Source organism: Perca flavescens, chromosome 8 (genome assembly GCF_004354835.1).
Source record: "Perca flavescens isolate YP-PL-M2 chromosome 8, PFLA_1.0, whole genome shotgun sequence".
Lineage (NCBI taxonomy): Eukaryota > Metazoa > Chordata > Actinopteri > Perciformes > Percidae > Perca > Perca flavescens.
Window position 1 is genome coordinate 9,598,685 of NC_041338.1, and position 22,850 is coordinate 9,621,534.

Consider the following 22,850-nt stretch of genomic DNA (forward strand, 5'->3'; position numbering starts at 1 on the left):
GGGTCCCACGGGAGATACTGTGGGAGGTGCTGCGGGAGTATGGGGTGAGGGGGTCTCTTCTCAGAGCATTCCAATCTCTGTACGACCAAAGTGAGAGCTGTGTCCGGGTTCTCGGCAGTAAGTTGGACTCGTTTCAGGTGAGGGTTGGCCTCCGCCATGGCTGCGCTTTGTCACCAATCCTGTTTGTAACATTTATGGACAGGATATCAAGGCGTGGTCGGGGTGGGGAGGTGTTGCGGTACGGTGGGCTGGGGATCTCATCGCTGCTCTTTGCAGATGATGTGGTTCTGATGGCATCATCGGCCTGCGACCTTCAGCACTCACTGGATCGGTTCGCAGCCGAGTGTGAAGCGGTTGGGATGAGGATCAGCACCTCTAAATCTGAGGCCATGGTTCTCAGCAGGAAACCGATGGAGTGCCTACTCTAGGTAGGGAATGAGTCCTTACCCCAAGTGAAGGAGTTCAAGTACCTTGGGGTTTTGTTCACGAGTGAGGGGACAATGGAGCGGGAGATTGGTCGGAGAATCGGCGCAGCGGTTGCGGTATTACATTCAATTTATCACACCGTGACGAAAAGAGAGCTGAGCCAGAAGGCAAAGCTCTCGATCTACCGGTCAATTGTCGTTCCTATCCTCACCTATGGTCGTGAAGGCTGGGTCATGACCGAAAGAACGAGATCCAGGGTACAAGCGGCCAAAATGGGTTTCCTCAGGAGGGTGGCTGGCGTCTCCCTTAGAGATAGGGTGAGTAGCTGAGTCATTCGTGAGGAGCTTGGAGTAGAGCCGCTGCTCCTTCGCGTCGAAAGGAGCCAGTTGAGGTGGTTCAGGCATCTGGTAAGGATGCCCCCTGGGCGCCTCCCTAGGGAGGTGTTCCAGGCACGTCCAGCTGGGAGGAGGCCTCGGGAAGACCCAGGACTAGGTGGAGGGATTATATCTCCAACCTGGCCTGGGAACGCCTCGGGATCCCCCAGTCGGAGCTGTTTAATGTTGCTCGGGAAAGGGAAGTTTGGGGTCCCCTGCTGGAGCTGCTCCCCCCGCGACCCGACAGCGGATAAGCGGACGAAGATGAATGGATTTGAATTAATAACATTTGTTCTAAACTAGGTCTGGGGAAGGCCTTGGATACAGCCTCGAAAGACCAACAGTGTGACCAACTACTGTTGTGGAGGCCAGCCATCATCAACCACCTGTACTGACCTGCAGCCTCAACCCCAGATGGCAACCCAGCTGTGATGGAAGCCAAATGGAGAAGCTTGACAAATCACTTTCAGGACATCCACGACCATGACACCCCTGCCTTCTCCAGTTGCGCTCATCCCCCGCTGGAGGGGAATCAACGCAATAAATAGTGGATGGAACCAGGTACAGTGCACAGTATTAAAGGTCCAATATGTAATATTTGTACTGTAATAAATCCAAAAATGACACCAATGCCTCATCAGATATTAAGGAAACATGTTAAACTGAAATACAATCTTTTCTGACAAGTCAGTATTTTTTCTTTTTGAAATTTACATTCCGTGACGGAATTTATGTTTATGTTTTGATCTGTGTGTTGTTATCAACGGCCCAGTTTGACAGGCAGGCCGGGTTGCCAGATATACCTGTAAAAACATAAACCCAGCGCGCTACAGTGTTCCGTCGGCAAGGTAGTGGTTGTTTTTAGCGTTTCGTATTGTAATTCTAAGCCGAGGAAGTGTGCCTCACTGGCGTGTGGAGAGGACAGTGAGGTTGTTATGTTTTTAGCGGTTCATACTGTAATTTTAAGCCAAAAAGGTGTGTCTGTCAGTTGGTTACAGAGCTCCGCGTAAGCTTGGGCTTTTATGACTGTCAATATAGCCAGCATCTACCGTTACCTACTCCGCTGTGCTGTGGAGTAATGTCTGGCTATGTGAGAAAAGCGTCTAGCAACATTGTTGTGAATGCTGCGGTCTCAGCCTGGCAACCCCCGTGAACTTCGAGTCTGGGAGGAGGGGGCAGGTGAAACGACTCTCCAGTATTTTGAATTGGTAGTGCAGTAACTATTTTAACCGCTAGCTGCCAGTATTACATACAATATTACATATTGCACCTTTAAATAATATGTACTACACTACTCAGTATGCACTGTATTTGCCACTGTTGTTACACGTTCTGTCCACTAGAGGGGCTTCTTACATTAGCCTGGCCTTGAAAGGGACCTACAAGCAACTTTATTTACCTTCATTTTCTACCACGTGTACACAGCGACATACACAAATCAACAGAGAAAATTGTTGTTCTTAAGACGTGACATGAGTGACACATGCGGGTAGGCCAAGGCGAGAAGAGGGTGATTAGCTAAAATTAGCCAACATATTAATAAAAACAAAGTCACATTCGAATAGTATTGATTTTTTTTACTATTCAAATTATATTTGACTTTGGGTATTCGTTCCAACAACCCTACTGTCTATCTATTTGTGTATTTGTATTTCTGTCTGTGTGTCTGCCTGTCTGCCAACCTATCTTGGTCTTTGCAAGCTCAGTGGGAGCAATAAAATTGGAAAGTCTCATCACCAAGACATCCTTACTGAAGGCACCAGACTTTCTTCCTTGAAGCCTTCCACTCCCTCATCTTGCACTTCGCACCCAAGCAGACTGGGTTTTCATATATTGGCATGTATAGCAGGTAATGTCATGTTCAGCCCCGCTCCGCTCTTATTTTATGTTTTGTTTGTTTTCTGGACTTCCTGTTTTATTTTGAAATCCACTATTTGTATACATTCCTGGTCACTTGTCTTCCTGTCTTTGTCTACTTTCCCACCTCTGTGATTACCCTCCTGTCCCTTATGTGTCTCACCTGTGTGTAATCATCATCACCTGTTCCCCTAGTATAAATACTTACTACATTCACTTACCTGTGCCAGATTATTGATGAATCTTGTGTACTCACTCTCCAGCGGTTTTCTAGTTTGTATTTCCCAGTGTTTTCGAGACCTTTTGCCTGTATCCTGACTACGATTTTTTTCCTGCCGATTTTGCACCTCTGCCTTTTTGTTCTTTGAACAATAAAGGAACCTTTCTTCACTACTGCTCTGAGTTGTGCATTTGAGTCCGCCATTGTACCCTGACAGGTCAGTGCTGCGCAATGGAATAACAATGCTGTATTTTATCATACATACACTAGATTGTTGTTCCAAAGGTGTTTTCAAATTTGTTATTCTGTAGGCTTCTCTTAGCAGCACTACATTATAACTGTAATGCAAACAGAGACGGCACGAAGAAGCGATGGAAGCGAGAAGTATTGTGTGCGATATCCACGTTTTAAGAAAGGTGCCTATGTAGTGCGTCCCAGCAGTCAGCAGTGTCATGCAGTTCTATCATATTCTGACACAGGGCATGAGACATGTGTAATCAGTGACAACGATCTTTATACAGTGTTTTATCATTATTATGTCTGCAGGTTATGCAACTTCATTAATTGGATTGGATTGTATGAGATCGGCAATCGACTAGTGTTGACTTCACCAGAAAGCATGAAATAAACCGAGGTATGGATTAACACAACTTTTATGCCATTCTGTCACATCTACAGCAGCCAAATTCGCCGTGTTCCTTCGGAAGGAATAACTGCACATGGCTAAGCACTTGTAATGGCATTTCGAACATGTTTAGAGGTTAAAAACACGTTTAAAACTTGCCCTGTTTAAGCCTGTTGGGTGCAAAATCTAGCAGGAGGATAACTCGGTGTAGGCAGCACCGATTGTTTTCGTTTTTCTCGCTACTGACAGCACTCCGAATAAACAAACAGAGCTACGTGTTGAAATCGACCGGGATTCTCCTTTAACATCAACGCCATGATGTTTTTTTTTTTTTTTTTTTTTTTTTTTTTTTGTTTTTATTATAACACCAAAATTGGTTTGCAGCCTTGCAGGACTGGGATACATATTTCTACAATAAATTAGCAAGATTGGTCAAAGAACTTCTCAAAGGGCGGATCTTAGCAGCAAATTGGCCATAACTTGGTTTGTCTAATCATCTTAAAAATTGTAACATATCTTTATTACATCTTGAGGAATAGGCCTATGCAACAATTTCAAGTTTAACCCATATGGGACGCCAAAAATACCACAAATATGTACCGCAAAACCTGGTGGACAGAATTTTTTACCAAAATGAATACACATGCTCAAGGGACTGGTGGGCTGGAAACAGCTAAAGACATGAACATTTTTAGCATTATTGATGGTGATGTGATAATACTTCCCCTAAAATGTGATGCCATTTGGCCTGATGGTGGCACTATAATTTAGGTCAAAACTCTGAAGGGACACGCCCCTCACACGGTGAGTCCGATTGACTTTTGGTTTGCTGGTTTTGCAGGACTGGGATAGACATTCCTACTATAAATGAGCAAGATTGGTCATAAAACATAGCCGCGATCAATCAAAGAACTTCGTAAGGGGCGGGGCTAAGCAGGGAATTGTCTTAACTCAGGTTCTTCCACAGCAATTCTGCCTAACATTATACATTAAGACATCTGACACCATGACCTGAACATAAGTACCAAGTTTCGTTTAAAATCCGCTAAAAGGGGGGTGGAATCGCAGGACTTTTTGAAATGCTGCTTCTATTGTAGCGATGAAACAGGTGTGTGCTTGGTTTCAACACTTTTCCTAAAAAACATTAAACCATCTGAGATGGTTTTGCTCAGCTTTGTGAAGCTGGAAAACCGCTCAACGCTGCTTGCAGCTTTTGACTTTGGACAGTTGAATCAAAATTTTATCGTGATTAGGATTTCTGCTCCTAATGATCACAAAAACAGATTAAAGTTGTTTGAATCGGATTGGCTAACAGCTAGCCAATGACAGCCTGGCTGTCAGAATCCTTTACCCAGCCCAACTGGGCGAGCTAATGAATAGTAATGAGCTCAGGCAATATGATGTCCGACTGACCAACTTTTGTAATTGGCCTGATTTCTCTGCTTATTTCTTTTCAGTGGCTAGAGCTGACAAAGGAGGTAGCAGTTCATTTTCACATTCGCAACATAAAACAAACACATATGGACCAACATATGCAAGTATAAGCATAAAATGCAAGTAAAAACGGTTTTGTATGGCAGGGCACCTTTTAAGTTCAATAATTGCAACATCTTTCCAGAAGTCAACGAGTAATCGTGTTAAATTATCATGATTTCAATATTGACTGAAATAATCGTGATTATATTTTTTCCCATAATTGAGCAGCCCTAAAACCCACGAATCGCGGCTTGCAGCTATATTTATTTGCTTTATTTAGCTTTATTTATGCTTATTTATTTCCGTTGGGGCTACAATTGCTGTGAGCTGGAATAAGCAAGAAACATGAATCTTGTCACGGTAACTGGAAATCATGTGCAAATGCTTTACAAGAAATATTAGCCCAATCGGAGATGCAGATGGTGGCGCACTAATTAACGCCCACAAACGTGATTTTTGGACTCACAGTGTGAGTCAGATTGACTGGAAATTTCTCCCACATATCCAGCTCAATGTGCTCTACACAAAAGCCTCTTGGAACATAAAAGTCCACCATGATTTGCTGATTTACATAATGTGAGAAACATTAATATGAATAGACATTTGTCATTTTGATTCTCACCCCCAGACCATGTGTACTAATTTTGGTGAAATTCCGTCCACTGGTTTTTGTGGCACACTTGTGGTATTTTGAACTCAAAATCTTTTTGTAGGCCTATTCCTCAAGACGGACTGAGGATGTTACACTTTTTATGATGATTGGACAAACCGTTAGTGAGTTATGGCCAATTTTCTGCTAGCCCCCCCCAGCCCCAAATTCCCCAAAGCTCAATCACTGATAAGTCAAAGATCAAGCACCATTGAAGGTATTTTATCAATATAATAGATGCAGCATTTCAATAAGTCCTGCCATTTCACCCACCTTAATCAGATTTTAAAACGTCCCATGACATGGTGCGTTTTGGATGCCTTTATATAGGCCTTAGTGGTCCCCTAATAGTGTATCTGAAGTCTCGTTCCCAAAATTCTGCCTTGGTGCAGAATTACAGCCACTAGAGCCAGTCCCACAATGAGCTTTCCTTAGTATGTGCCATTTCTGTGTCTGTAGCTATTGAGGAGGAAAGAGGGGGGGGGAGAAGGGTGGGGGTGTGGCCTTGACCAACTGCCACTTTGCTCATTTGAAAGCCATGATGTCTCTCTCTCATAGGTGGGCCAAATTCTCTGGGCGGGCAAAGCAGAGAAAGGGGAGGTAACCTTGCTCCTTATGACCTCATAAGGAGCAAGATTCCAGATCGGCCCATCTGAGCTTTCATTTACTCAATGGCAGAGCAGGATACCCAGGGCTCGGTTTACACCTATCACTATTTCTAGCCACTGGGGGACTATAGGCAGGCTGGGGGAACGCATATTAATGTTAAACCTCATAAAGTGAAATTATCATGCCATGTGACATTGAACAAAACTTTGTACGTACGTTCAGGTCCTCGTGCCAGATGTCTCCATCGATTTAAGGCAGGATTATTCAAGAAAAACTTTATAGGCAATTCCCTGTAAGCCCCGCCTTTTACGAAGTTCTTTCATTGATGGCGACCATGTTATTTCACCAATCTTGCTCATTTATAGCGGAAATGTTTATGTCAGTCCCCCAAGGCAGCATGCAAATTTTGGCGTTGATAGATCCATAATTGCCAAAGTTGTATTTATTATACTACTTTTCACATTATGCAAATTAGCAAAAAAAACATCATTGCGGACGTTTATGGTCTGTAGAGCAACATTTTCAAGTCAATCGCTCTCACAGGGTGAGGGGCGTGGCCTTTTAAAGTCATGGCACCACCGTCAGGCCAAATGGAATCATATTTTATTGGAAGCATTAGCACTTCACAGTCACTTATGGTGAACCCTAATAATAAACTGGAGCAAAAACAATAGGGCTCTACCCCTTCAGGGTTTAAACCCTAAATATAGCTGCAATCTGCAGGTTCAAACCCTTTTTACGGCCAACTAAAGGAAGCAGCCCAATTGCAATAGCATAATTGAGCGGATTTTGATCTTCACAAAACTGAAAAAACTCACTTCAGCTGCTTTAATTCAGTAGAAAAATGTTCACCAAATACTTGTGGTGTTTTGGGTGCCCGCTATGGGTCAAACTCAAAATGTTTGCGTAGGACTATTCCTCACGACAGAGTGAAGATATATCATAAATTTTATGATTTGTCAAACTGTTAGTAAGTTATGGCCAATTTCCTGCTAAGCTCCGCCCTTGGTGAACTTCTTTAATTGATTGCGGCCATGAGTTTTTCCCCAATCGTGCTAATTTATAGTACAGAAATGTGTATCTCAGTCCCACAAGGCTGCATACCAATTTCAGTGTTGATAGAATCAAAATGGCCAAAGTTCTATTCATTATACGGTTTTCACATTATGCAAATTAGCAAAAAAACATCATGACCTTTTTGGTCCGAGAGGCTTTTTTTGTAGAATACATTGAGCTGGACTTGTGTGAGACATTTCGAGTCAATCAGACTTACAATGTGAGTGGCGTTGCCTTTCAAAAATTGCTTGTTTTTATCATTAATTACAGCACCACAATGTGGTCGATTGGTCTCATATTTCTTGGGAACCCAATGCACATCATTTCCAATCATTGGGCCAAGTTTCGTGTTTCTGGCTTATTCCAGCTCACGGTAATTTGAGACATGGTGGAAGACAACAAATAATGATGATAATAATAATAATAATAATAATAATAACCGCAAACCGTAGCATAAACAATAGAGTTCTACCCCTTCCAGGTTTGAACCCTAATAATAAACCGGATCAAAGACAATAGGGTTCTAACCCTTTGAGGTTTGAACCCTAATAAGCAGGTGGCACCTTAAATGGCAGCCTAGGCCACAGTGTATGAATGTGTTAGAATGGTGCCTGTAATATGTAAAAGTAGTCGTTAGAAGAGAAGTTAGACCAGAAACTACTAGAACTACAACCTTCTGTTGGCTGAGAAAGGGTTTGAACTCTCAAATCGCCGCTTGCGCCTATATTACCATTTAAATTTCGTTTATTTCTTTTAATGTTCAAATAATATTCGTAATAAATACACATTCAAATAGTAATTTCAGCATAGTTATACTATTAAAATTATTATATATATTATTATTATTATTATTATTATTATTCGGAATTCATCTGACAGCCCTACTGTCCACTGACATTGTTTGCCAATAAACTATAAGAGTTACTATCCCAAACTGACACACACCAGACTGTAATCCTTACTCTACAAGACTAGTGAACCATGAGGATTTCCCATACAGGAGGATCTAACTTTCTTACTGAGTAAGTCAGTGTACCAACGCTATAGATTTATCTAAGTGAATAATGTAATATAGACAGTAACTCTATCTCTGTCAAACCAACCCGAGTCTTATGTCAGTGTAGATCTGGGTCACTACCCCCAAGTGTTTTCTACTGCTTTCATTAAACATTAACTCTATCTAAGTATATTTCTATGTCTCTGCCTCTTGAAACCACACGAGTTCCACGTGAGAAGGGAAATAAAATACAAGTCCATTGATATATCTCCCTCCCCCTGCTGTTAAAAGAGGGGTTTACGTGTTTTTGTGCTCTTTTTGATTGTTTAAGCAAATTCTGGACAGGCAAGAAGAGACAATAATAAATGGAAAACTTTACTAAGAAATGTAGCATTAATGGTTTAAAGAAGGACAAGAAAGTCACATAGTGATAGAATTTAAGGAACTAGATAAAAGTTGGTATCTCACCGAGGTTACATAATGTATGTCCCGGCACAGCTTTGTCTCCCGGGGAAAGTTGGCAAGATCCAGGAAGTTGTCCACAACCACTTGGCCAATCAAGTCATGGCGAGAGAACCTGTCAAAGTCGTAGATGCTGAAGTGCAGTTTACGGCTTGACAGCTCAGCATACGCCACAGGAAAGAGAAACACCTCATCGAACACTGGGTTGAGTGTCTTGCGGTGCACCTTGGTCTGGTGCTTGGTTTTGCGGTCAGGCAGCAGGTAGATCTTGACATAAGGGTCGGAGGTCCCTGAGAAGTCCTTTGCCGGAAGATCCTGAGCCTTGTGGATCTTCACGATCAGCTGCTCTAGGTCAAAGTCAAACTTCAGAACGAAGAGGAGACGCCCACAGCTGTCTGTGCAACGTCCATCTTCTGCATCGACTGATCGCTGTTTGTAGAGTTCTGGTTTGATTCGGCCCAAACCAGACAGTGACTCTTGACGCTGGAACTGAGCAGGGTTGAAATCTGGATTGGACAAGTTCATCTGACGACGGATGGAATTGTGCCTGTAAACAAAGTTTTGTTTAAAATTAGACATACTAGAACATTAAAAGGATTTTGCTTGACTATATTCTTTTATAAGTCATTGTTTCTGTGAGGCAAATGCTGAAATCACTTTGTTCCCTTAAGCCTGATGTTTTATATGCTGTCAAATTTGTGAAAAGGTATGTCTGAACCAAGAGGTCTAGGTGTCTGTGACTGTGTAACTGTTTGTTTCCATATGTGTTTAATCTGCAAACACTTAAAGTTGGACAGTAGCTTTGTAGATCAATGTGTACCGACCGTACAGATGAGGTAGGCTCAGTAATCTGTCTCTGGACCCTGTCCCTGGCCAGGGTGTGGACCTGGTTTTTCTCCAGTTTGGCCTGGGTCTCCAGGGGGATGTCCGGTGACGTGTGGCTTATCTTTAGTCCTGACTCTGGGACAGCCACAGCCGAGGGGGGTCCTGAAGGCTCCTTCACACAGCCGTCCTCGCTGTACTCCCTTTCTTCCCCCTCCACCTGTACAGCAGACATCAGTGTTTATAGTGTGTATAATATTATGGAAATGCTATTATAGGATGGGGATATTAGGTTGGGTGCCTTAAGGAGTTGTAAAAACTTGAAAGAGTTTATTTCAGTTTGACACTAAAAGCGCCATAGCCCACGCCACTGAACCCTACTGCCCTAACATTTTCTAAATACCTATTTTGCACATACTTATATTGTCATAATGATTGAATAGAATTTAGAAAACCAAAAAAAGGGGTTTTGTTTGTATTCCTTTTTATTGGTTGGTGTGGGTGTGCACAATCAGATGGCAGGTTTTGTATTGACTGTTGAATTGAAAGATGCACTGATCATGGGAGAGATGGAGAGGTAAATATAAATGCTGAGGGGTACTTATTGATGTTTACTTTAAAAAAAAAACTTGACTGGCCAGGCTATCAGTCAGCAGGGGGCTGGTGAGTTGATTTCCCGATCCAAAAGAGTGACTCGTAGTCATGAGATGGCCGCAGAGATGGTCTTGTTAGCTTGAGCTCATCTTCTCCACCTTTGTCTAGGTGTTTGCACTTATGTTTACATTTGAAAACTTAAGCCAGTTGGCTAGCTAGCCTAGGCTAGCAGAGTCGGCAGGAGACTGGCAAGTTGATTTCCCGATCCCGATGAGCAACTGATAGCCACATGCCATGCACAACTTATATTTATAAGGTCAATTCAGCATACATTTTGCGGAGCTGACCGAGAGGCGACTGGAGAGTTTCTGTGCCTTCTAGAACATTGCACAAGCATTGAGTGGCTGTTTGAAAATATTTTATCTGAAATAGCACATTTTACTCTACACTGAGTACACCAGTGTTGTGTGGGTTCAAGCTAAGGTGACCAGATCTCTGAGACAAAATCCAGGGACATTTTCAGCTCAGAAGCGTAAATACCTCCAAAACAGGTGATGTTTTTATCTTTTTAAAACTTAAAACGGGGACACAGCCCCAGGGGCGTCACTAGACCTAGAGCTGCACTGGGGCACAAGCCCCCCTACGGGGGTCCATGGGCATGCTCCCCTGTAAGAAAATGTTGTCTATTTTAATGTTTAAATGCATCAATCTGGTGCACTTTGAAAATAAGTTCAGAGGTTAGACTTGATTATTCTTATCTATGGATGGAAATATTTGTGTTGTAGCTTGAACTATTTTGCACTTAAGAATTTTAACCATGCACACACAACTTGAATAGTTTTTTCTTCATACTTTTGCATTAATGTCACTAGGAAGCATACCAGTATAAATATATTCATATTTGTAAGTGGGATATATATAAGTAAGTGGGATTATGGTGGGATACACTGGCTAAGCAATTTACAAAAATGTCTGTGCTGACTTTGGCCCAAAGTTGGAGACCATGTACCCGGGAACCGCTTGTTGTACCGAGGCATGTGTTGAGTGAAGAGTTTGTGAGATATTTCGCAGAGAGTAATGGGTGTGCAGCGATTTATGCAGAATGCAAATATAATAACATTTGATGTAAGTTCAATGTTAATTTTCTTGCTAACCATTTGTCCCAGCAACTGGCGCTAATATCATTGGAAAGCTTAGATTGTGGTAGAGATGGTCAGATACCATTTTTTGCTTCCCGATACCGATTCCAATACCTGAACTTGCGTATAGGCCGATACCGAGTACCGATCCGATACCAGTGTGTCCTATATTTTAATATGTTTTAAAAACCCTGAGGAACCGAAAGCATCGTCTACGATCCCAAACGGCACCTCTGATTCATATTTTAATCATTTAATAACCGTTAAACTTACATTTTTCCGGATTTTTGCAGCTAAAAGCAAAGGAGTTAGCCATCACGGGGGTGTCTTTCTAGCCTTTACAGGAGTTTTTTTTTATCCAGCCTGGAAGTTGTGCCTTTTTTCGGAGTTGCTGAGCAATAAATCCAAACTCTTACATCCTAGATTAATCCACTTGATGTCCATAATTTATCACGTTTTCAGTCATTTCTGCTGTTAGCTCCGTGCTACCGTCTAGCATAAATCTCCCATGATGCTTTGCGAGTTTGTGATGACATTTTTCAACCAATGAGAAGGCAGGTCCGTCACACAAAGACTATGTAGTGGAAAAGATAGATCACTCCAGGGAATCTGAGTGAGAACAAAGAGCATGTAGTGGGAAAGATAGGTCACTCAAGTCTATTACCGTTCTACAGAGAAGAATGTTTTGAGATTTGGCATACATTTGGGCCTTTTTTAAAGAAATGTAAATAGTTTGTCCTTTATATGAGTTATAATGTTCATTATGTTTATTTTTGCACTGCATGACTCCAAATATATAGAACTGTTTTAGACAACACAAATGCTTGTGTAGCATTGCTGTGTGTGTGATATCAATAAATATGACATTATTATTATTTATTGGCATAAGTGAATGTCATGAGGGCAAAAGCATCTGGACCCTAAATCCTTTAGGGCTCAGAGGAACTGTATACTACTATCCCTGTATGGATGTGATATGATTTCTATCTTTGTCGTCGGTCTGGCTCAGGTTAAACTCTTTGTGAAACATGAACAAACACAAACAATGAATGCCACAGAACCTTCTTTTATTATCCAGTTTGACAGTCAGTTATAATGGAAAAAGAACATAAATAAACTACTTTAACGTAGATTTTCTTTAGGGCTTTATTACATGGTATCGGATCGGTGCATAAACTCCAGTACTTCCTGATACCGATACCAGCGTTTTAGGCAGTATTGGAGCCGATACCGATACTGGTATCGGTATTGGAACATCTCTAGATTCTGGTTGAGGTGGTTGTGCCAGGTCACGCCTTTGGCTGAGTCTCTATCTGTCAGAGGGAGAGCAGGAGTGCAGTTTTCAAAAAGTTGGTAATTTCATGACGCAGATTAACACTTTTGCATGCGCTATATCCGTGTCACATTCTCATTAGGTGCTGAGCCCCCCTAAAGGTCTGATCCTAGAATCACCCGTGCTGCTACTTCATACTTGTACTCCACTACACCTCAGAGGGAAATGTTGTAATGTTTACTGCACTACATTTATCTGACAGCTTTTGCTTTATTGCTTCATGCTGGGCTTGTTTCTGCAACAGCTCATTGAGTATCAGACACAATTAAAACTATTGAGGAAATATTTTCCTTTGACATTGGTCCAGTATTAAACGAGATCGCTGCAGTTGGCAATGGAGAAACAAGCTACAATGTACTGTAAGTTAATAGGACGTCAATTGTCCAGCTTCACAAAAGTGCTCGTTTTGCCACTGACAGGCTCAGATTAATATTCTAAGTGTCTGACAACATTATGGAAAGAATTTCTAAGGAGGTCCTTTCTGTTAGAGTAAGATCCTTTTAAAAACATAAAAAGTCCACGAAATTGTGTTCACTATACCCACCAGACTCCATGTACATAAACAGTAAATCGCGCGAGTCAGCACAACTATACTTTTGGTCAATGTTTTTTCTTTCATTCCAATTTTGGATCTGGCAGTCACAGTGAAAACTGTTAGATAACCTTAATGGCTGTGTATTGTATGTGGGGCGCTGCGTGTGTTCTTGCTGCTATAGAGATTAAAGGATAATTCCGGACAATTTTTTTACGTTTCTTCGACAACGAGATGTGTTTTCAACTCAGACATTTTTTTTATTCACCTACCCTGTCTTGATCCTGCCGGTAGCTAGCTTGCCCTGCTAGCTGCTAGTTGCCGTCCGGGATTCAGCCAGGCATAGATAATATCAGATTATTATTATTATTATTATTATGTAATCAGATAATCATCATGCAGTAGTTCCGTGTGTATTTGTAGCTCATCCATTTTGTGTGCGATCAATCTGGTGTTGGTGAGTAGGAGGCTTGGCAGTGGCGATATGTGTGGTTGTTCCCTTATCTGGGCTAGCAGGCCCGACCGGCATCCTTGCTTCTGCTTTCTCCCTGCCTTCGTCACCTCCCGCTCCCGACAACAATCCACTGAGCGCCTGGTGGTCTGGCTATGTCCTCCAGAGGACAGATCATGCCTTTGCGACAAAAACTTAGTTTATTCCCCCTCAAAAATAGGTAATTGAGCACTGTAGTGGTTATGACAATATCAGTCATGTAACTACATGAAATCGGGCCAAATGATGTCTGTGGCTTGCACAGTGATAGCATTACTGTACATACACACCGCCGCCGACTTGAGCTTGTAAAGTTACCGGAAGTCATTAATTTTCAATGGAAGCTAGCTTCTCTCAGCTGCAAGGGAGTTGCAAGGCAAATCTGTCGGTGTCGCATTTTGGCCGTTTTGAGCGACCAGAGTGTCAATTAGAAAGTTGAAAGTATGTCAACTTTATGGTAATGAGCAATTACGTGGTTCAGCGGCAAGCAGCGACAAACACCAGCAATCAATCGGAATATAGACATCCTTTGCGCTGGCTGATTCCAGAGAAACATACGATATAAACTTTCGTTCCTACCAAAACATTAGTTCCGAGAAAAGGGAGGAAAAGCTCATAATCGCCGTTGCTGGGAGAACTGCTAACAGACACTGCTGCGACCAGCAAACAATACAAATTCTGTCCTTATATATGTAATTTATAAAAGGTTTCTAGTGTCAATGTATTGGCCGTGCAGTGGCTGCTTGTGCTTTTTTTTTGCTGCCACGTCGGAGCAGCCAAAGAGTCAAAAAGCTTCCCCGTACTTTCTGACTATGTGAAGCATCCTTGACAGGGCGGCCAGAGCTTCTTTGCAGCTCAAGTCAGCGGTGGTGTGTATGTACAGTTAGAGAAGGCTAGGTCTACACACACATCCTAGACGGCAGCTAGCAGCTAGCAGGGTGAGCTAGCTACTGGCAGGATCGAGACAGGTGAATTTTATCAAGGTCTGAGTTGATCTTGTTGTCACGAAAGGGCCCTCTTCATGTTGCACATTGACATTTTTATTGCATTTTGTGTCCGTTAAGAGGCACAAAGAGACTCTAAAATATGCCCCGACAACTGCTGTTTTAGCTAAGTGGATGCTCGTAGACAAGACTGCAGCAACTCAAGTTTGCCAGCACAGATTCGGGTCGTTTTTTCTTCTATCGACAGTACTCTCATATTTATAGCGATCAAGATTAACGTAAAAATTGGCCGTAATTCTCCTTTAACACAGCGCTATAGAGATGGAGAGGGATGGCGCCCATCAGCGATAACAAAAAGATAGACATGCTGAAGGTAAGCCTCTTCTCCTTACCTCTGTGAGGACGGGCTGTTGGTCTCCACCCAAGCAGTGCGCCCTCTTGAAGACATCTGGGAGGAAACGGCCACTCAGTGGCACCCAGCATAACTTCCATGAGACAAAGAGGGAGACGCTGAATAGAGCCAAACCACAGGTGGTGACCAGCAGGGACAAAAGGCTCACCGATACATCTAGAGATGGAAGAGAGAGGTGGGGAGGGGGGACTAAGTGAACAGTGAACACAGCTTTGTCATTAATAGACGCTGGCACAGACAAACCCTGCTCCCCAGGGAGGACAGACTCTGTTTATTCATACTACTAAATGAGAAGGAAAACATATTACTATTTTCTCAGTGTACACTGTAAAAAACAAAAAAAGTAAAAAAAAAAAAAAAACGGTAAAAAGTCTGGCAGCAAAGTTGCCAAACACTTACCGTCAAATGACCTTACATTATTTTACTGAAAAAATCTTTTATAAAATACAGATATTACTATATACAGTCTAACTATTGTAGAATTTAAGTCTTGTTATAAAACATTTCTAGAATGTTAAACAAATGTATAATTATTTATCAAAACTAAGAAATATTGCTTAAAATTACATGATTTAAATAAAAACTGCTGTTTTCATACGGTTTTCTTTTGTAAATTCACAAGATTATCCAATCCATCCACAAGAACATCCACAAAAATTATGTAAAATGACTTTCAAATATCCTCCTTTAGGCATTTATTTTATGATTATCCATTCTATTTACAGTAAATTCCTGTTTAATACTGTTTTTTTCTGTACAAAAAGGAATATAATGGGATAATACCTTGCAGAAACATTATGATAATAGTCATTACTTTATATAAACAATATTTAAGAGTATTTACAAGCAACTCTCCAATACATCTACATACTTTTACCATTGTTTACTTTAAATAAACATTGTTTCATAGTACTTACTATCATCATTACTTTATATAAACAATATTTAAGAGTATTTACAAGCAAATATCCAATATATTTACATACCTTTACCATTAATATATGAGGTTTATTTTATATAAACATTCTTTAATAGTTATAAAAAGCAACTATCCAATATATACACACAGTTTTACCGTTATTCAGTTTTACCGTTATTCATGGGTGTTTACTTTATATAAACATTATCTGACAGTAATAACAGACTTTACCTCATTATTGTATGGTGTTTACTTTATATAAACATAGTTTTATAGTAATTTAGAAGCAACTCTCCAATATATCTACATACCTTTACTATTAATATATGAGGTTACTTTATATAAACATTGTTTTATAGTAATTTAAAAGCAACTATCAGGTATATCTACAGATTTTTCCTCATTGAAGTAGGGGGTTTACTTTATATAAACATTATTTTATAGTAATTTAAAAGCAACTATCTGGTATATCTACAGACTTTTCCTTGTTAAAGTACGGGGTTTACTTCATATACATTATTTGACAGCAATAACAAGCAACTCCGTTATATGTACATACATGTTTATTTTTTATAAACTTTATTTGACAGTAATAACAAGCAACACCAATATACACTACTGGTCAAAAGTTTTAGAACACCCCAATTTTTCCAGGTTTTTATTGAAATTCATGCAGTTCAATGTCTCATTGTACTCTGAAATCAAAGAATAGAACAAATGAACAATTTTAAGTTAAAAAAGAAATCATGGAATCAATTTATAAACCAAAATGTATTCAACATTTTTGACTCCTCAAAGTAGCCCCCTTTGTGGCATTCTTTCTACGATGAAAATCAAATATTCTTCAGAATGTTCTTCCAAACTCTGTTGCAGTAGTTCCCATAAATGTGTGGCACTTGTAGGTTGTTTTGCTTTCACTTTTCTGTCCAGTTCATCCCAAACCAGCTCAATGGGGTTTAAGTCTGGTGACTGTGCTGGCCACTCCATGTTTTTAAGCATACCATCTTGTTCTTTTTTGCTAAGGTAGTTCTGGCATAGCTTGGACTTGGGTCATTATCTTGCTGTAGGATGAACCCCTGACCAACTAGGCGCATACCAGAGGGTACTGCATGGTGCTGCAAAATGCTGTGGTAGCCGTTTTGGTTCAGGGTGCCTTTCACTCTGTACAAATCACCGACCCTGGATCCAGCAAAATAGCCCCAGAACATCACACTTCCTCTTCCATGTTTGACAGTTGATGTCACACACTGAGGAACCATCCTTTCGCCTACTCGACGGCGTACAAAAATCCTGCGTGATGAACCGAAGATTTTGATTCATCAGTCCATAGCACCTTCTTCCAGTCTTCAGTAGTCCATTGACGATGTTTCTTGGCCCAGGCAAGCCTCTTTTTCTTATTCTGACGTCTTAGCAATGGCTTTCTTGCTGCAACTCGACCTATCAAACCTGCAGCTCGAAGTCTTCTCTTTACAGTTGAAACTGAGACTTGCTTATTACGACCACTATTAAGCTGTGCTTGAAGCTGTTGTCCTGTGAGCCGCCTATCAAGCAAGCTGTTGACTCTCAGAAACTTGTCTTCTGATTCTGTTGTGGCTTTGGGTCTGCCAGACCTCTTCCTGTCAGAGTTTCCCCCAGTTTCTAAGTGCCTTTTGATGGTGAAGAATACTGTACTCACTGACACCTTGACTTTCTTCGCAATTTCTCTGTAGGAAAGACCAACATTCTTAAGTGTTATGATGGTCTGTCTCTCTTCCATTGTTAATTGCCTTTTTCCCACCATTTTTATAGCAACACACTACTTTCTGCATTACAATACTGTTCAAATAATGCTCACGAGGGTACGGTAGCACAGTGTGTTCCAACAATACTTTTATACAAAGGGGGTTGTAAGTAATCCAGACAAGTTGGAACACCTGTGGGAATTGGTAGCACCAACTTTCAAAGCTTGATCAACCTCCATTGCTAAACAACAGCTTTACATTGTTTACCCATTCCTTGTTCCTTGAAAAAGTCCTTTTTATAAAATACTGTACATTAGTTTTCTTTTTTTTTTTTTTTTTGGGTAACCTTACTTTTTTTTTTTTTACCTCAGGTAGTTCACCATTTAACCTTTGTACCATTTCTAGCTATTCATTGGACTTGGACTGCTAAAATTTCAATTAAAAACAAAAAAAATTGGGGTGTTCTAAAACTTTTGACCAGTAGTGTATCTATAGACTTTTCTGTATGAAGTGCATGGGATTTACTTCATAAACATTATTTGACAGTAATTACTATCACTATCCAATATATGTTCACAACTTCCTCATTAATAAATGGGGTTTTGAATGTACAAAACCCAAAAGGGCTATGTTAAAGGGCATTTGCATCAACTACTTTTACACTCAATAAATATATAAATTTTTCTGCTGACATTTTACAGCATTGTCCAATCCATTCACTGCAGATCCCTATTTGAGATGTATGAGATTTCAAGATGTATCATAACCAGAAAGTATCATAAAATGACCATCTACTGCTTGATTTACAAAGAAATGCACTAAACAGTGCTATCCTTAAAGTTCACATATGAATAAACTTATGGGAGCAAAAACTGTCTGGTACATTGCATTATAGCAAAAGGGGAACTATGGGCAATTTGGGAATTCATACATGTGTGTTCAACACGTTAGTGAACATGAACAACTCTCTCCAAAATCTAAAAACTCAAATTTGTGATGTCATCTGATATAATGTTTGGAGCTTGTCCAAAAACAATGAATTGAGAAAGATGACACTGAGAACACCGTAATGGGTAGATTTTGTGTTTCAGAAATGAAAACGCTAACATAGAACCTTATTTGGGTTTTTTTTATTCTACAAAATATTTTTCACCTTCATTGTCTATGAAGCAGCTTGGTAACCTGATGACATCATAGTTTGAGTCTTACATCTCTGGTTATGTGGCTTTGCGAGAGAGTAGCTCTTACTCACAAATATCAGAGGTGAGAGTAAAGGCCTTTGCACACCAGGGACGTTTTTTTTCGTGCGATTATGTCGCATGTCAATATATTTTTTCGAACTGTTTTTGTCACAAGTAGTGTTTACTTATTAGGATCACCAAACAACAACACAGAGGCTGCTGTCCAAACTACAGACTGTACAGTCGGCAAACTTTATTACTCCTTTCAACCTTTACAAAGGTTTATGCCAGAAACATTCTTTCTGTTTTTTACCTTTCACAATAAGCCCTAGACATATGCTACACTGTTTTATACTCAATTAGAGTTAGAGCAAACTCAGTAAATAGCTTACAGTAGCTTAGTGTTACAGCTTTTCCTGCTTCGGGGGGAGACAGGGCTGGAGTATCCAGAGCTAACCCCTGTCCCTCCACTCAGCAGTCTTAAAACAAGACAGGACACATCTGGTGCTTTTGAGGAGGTGCAGCATTTATTTGTGCTCAAACTGCAGAATTTAGCTGCTGTACAATCACTTCACATCTTCACCGCTAAACATTAACTCTCCTCTGCTCCGACTGTTCTCTCTTTCTTGTCTGCTCACACCACATCTTCCTTCACTTTCTCTCTCTCTTCAGCATCTGTCTACCGACATGGTAGATGAGCTGGCTCAAATATCCGAAACCTTTATTGAAAACTGTCGCAAAACTGGTGTGCACAGACTACGTAAAGCAACCGTTAACAGTGCAGATGTCATTCGGTACCTCCTTCAGCTGTATGTGGGTTTGTGTTCTCAGCCATATGATGCACCAGTAGAGGAGTCTTCAACTTCACCCAGGCTATTCAGACTGTAAAGCAGGTTCTCAGGCTGGCTGTGGGAAAGCTGTCTGGTGTTGGTTCAGCCTTCATTAACTGGTCCTTGGCCTCTTGATCCTTGTCAAACTGAACACAGAATTAGAGCCATAACATGGGTGAGAAAGATGTGGTAAGGTACAGCTGATAACATGTGATACTGTATGGTGAACATCTCTTTACTTTAGCTTTCTTTATCTCCTTGATCTTCTTAATTTTGGTATCCTCCTTTCTTCCATTTTGCCTAAACAGGGATTAAAGAATTACGGTGAAATTTGAACATTACTGTAACGGTACTATACATAGATTTATTTGTGGAGGCTTGCCAGCATTGACCACCAAGTATTTATTTATTTAGATTACAGCAAAAATTAAACTTAAAATACATATTTAATTACAGACTGAAACACTTATAAATAGAGCAGGTAGCCTATATCTTATTTCTGAGTTTGTTCAATTCCCTGTCCATTTATTTTCATGTAGAAAGCGAGAATGGAAATATTCTCTCTGGAAAGACAGAATGGTAATGTTAAGTTGGACACATTGAATCATGAGTGAAAATAACGATCACGTTCAAATTAAGATGTTGTGGTCCACAAAGCAGACTCTCCGTTTAATGTCATGTTGTAACTTGTTACACTTGTAAATCTTAAATGAAGCAGGGGTAAAATGTTAATTACAATGTGTGGTTCACTGTTCATAAAGTAGAACCGACTTAACGTTAATCAGCTGAGCTAGCTTATGTAAAATTGAGGCATAACTTGGCTAGCTAGCTAACGTTATGAGTCTAAGTAAACCTAGCTAACATTAGCTAGCTAGATGGCAACGTTAAACGGCGGGTTACCGGTTACGTATTTAACAGTAATGTTAACTACCTAGCGTTAGGAGCAACGGAGATTTATAACGTTTCTTTAATTATTATTATTAGTACCTAATCAAGCTAACCTGCTAAACGGTCTACTACTAACATTACGTTACTTAGCAAGTTAACATTACTAAGTTAACTTCCACCTGTCTTTGTCAGGTCCGTGTTTGCACGAGGAAATAGGAACTTAAGTTAAACATGGAATGTTGACGTTACTAAATTAACGTTAGTGTTAATCAACTGACAAATATAGTTAACTGTTATATATTTAGCTAGCTAACATTACGACTGGTGGATGGTTCACATTCAAGGCTAACGTTATGCTAAGGACAGGCATAATGTAACGTTAGCTAACGTCAGACACACTTTGATAAGGCACATAAACGGCAAATGCTAACATTATCCCTGCTGACATTTTTAAATTGTAAAACGTATGCAAGTGTTATCTTAACTCATGTCCAGTTGATATCTCGTGAGGAAACTGCATGTAAATAAAAACAAAAGTATTACTTTACCTTAAGTGAAAGATGAATCTGAATCATCATGGAAAGGTACTGCGTCACGTTATCCACTGTCTCTCCGTCGAGATGATCTTGACGTTAGCACATATTAGCCCCCCCTGAAGTCAAACAATATAATTGGTCAAAATTGTCTCTGCCCGGCATGATTCATCCAATGATTGTGCAACATTCAATTATTTGAATCTGTGCACACTTTCTTGATATCTGAAGCACAGAGACTAAAGAGAATTTCTGTTTACATTTCTGGTTTTTCAACCATTTTAAGGTCTTACAGTGCTTCACCCCCAGATTACCAAAGTTCACGTTGATGCTACAGAAGCCTTGGTTGAACTGTTGAGCCCTAGCATCACTTCCTTTCACACATTGCATTTATTGCTAAATAAAAAATATATATATAGCACACCAATGTAAAGCTTTATTCATACTGTTGTCCTTCCTGTCTTTATTCACCTTATATTACCTCAGCCCATAAAAACCTCTTTGTTCCCTTTGACCTGTAGAAATTGGGGAGAGGCAAAATGATGTGAGGGAGCAGTAGGACTGCACAAGGACCTTGCATTTTGTTGAACACTGTGATTCACTTTGGGTCTTAATATTAAGAGAAAACAATTTAACAAATGTATCATGCGCCTTCATAAGGAAAACAACATATTCTATTTCAAGTACACCAAATACATAAAAAAGAGGTCTGTCCCGCATGCATTTATTAGTTTCTGACTGTGGGAAAGTGGAAAAAACTGTAAAAACTTCCCCAAACTACTGTATTTCTGAATTCCTAATTTTCATTTACATTCACTGAGCCTCCCCTAAAACAGTTTGGAGCTGCTTAGGGAGGCCTGCCTCCCACTTTCAAAACCTCTGGTCTAACATACTGTATTGGAAGACCAACATTTTTAAAGTGGATTAACAGCCTTTTATTAAAGGCCTACCTTTCAGTTTTGAAATGAAACCACAGATAATTTCTCAAATAAGCATGTTGCAGATATCCATACTGTTTGTCAGTAGGCATGACCTTCATAGGAGGGGACACACTTTAAATGGGCAGCCGCACACAATTCAAGATTCCTTTATTGTTACATTAAATTACAGGTATAGGACACTATCAAGCAACATCTGACATTACACGTATGGCTCTGTTTTATCATCAATCGCTGTATGCCGAAAACAGGGCACTACTAAAATGAGGAAACGTGGCAGGAGAGGCAGGGACGGACTGATAATCTGTGCGTTCTGGAAAAGTCCAGAACGGCCGTCCAACTGACTGCTGTCGGCACAAAAAAAGTCTAATAAAGCGATATTAACCGCCAACAGAAGGGGGCGCTAATACGATCACTTACTGTATATGCTACGTGTAAAATAAAACTGAGGAAGAGTAGGCCTACTAGTCTGGCTATCACCAATCCACAGCCTGGTCATAATGAGGGACAGACAGCAGAGTTAATTTCACATCAGCAAGAGGTACTGGTAAGTGCCAGGAGCAGGTGTGCATCATGATTATGAAAATCATCATGCCATTTAGTGCTGTCAAACTTAACGTGTTTAATAATTTCTGTTCTGTTTCTGGTTAATTTGAAACATTAAACGCGTTAGAAATTAATCGCGGGTTGACCGCGATTTCACTTCGTTGTATATGAGAGGTTGTAGTGAGGTCACTTGTACTGCGACTGAATTAAACGAGGAAAAATCAGGCATGCATTGGTACCACTCTAAACGGCAAAGACCTGGTGGTCAACCCTATCA

The 22,850-nt window shown here is 40.4% G+C and overlaps 1 protein-coding gene across 1 annotated transcript in view; it reads right to left on the reverse strand.

The window, feature by feature from the left end:
• Nucleotides 1-22,850, reverse strand: part of LOC114559657 (synaptotagmin-9) — a 162,277-nt gene that overhangs the window by 99,247 nt on the left and 40,180 nt on the right. Inside the window, exons 2-4 of the mRNA XM_028584443.1 lie at nucleotides 14,998-15,173; nucleotides 9,576-9,793; nucleotides 8,758-9,298 (exon numbers count right to left, since the gene is read on the reverse strand). Coding sequence (XP_028440244.1) covers nucleotides 8,758-9,298; nucleotides 9,576-9,793; nucleotides 14,998-15,173 — 935 coding nt within the window. The remainder of the gene's footprint in view (nucleotides 1-8,757; nucleotides 9,299-9,575; nucleotides 9,794-14,997; nucleotides 15,174-22,850) is intronic.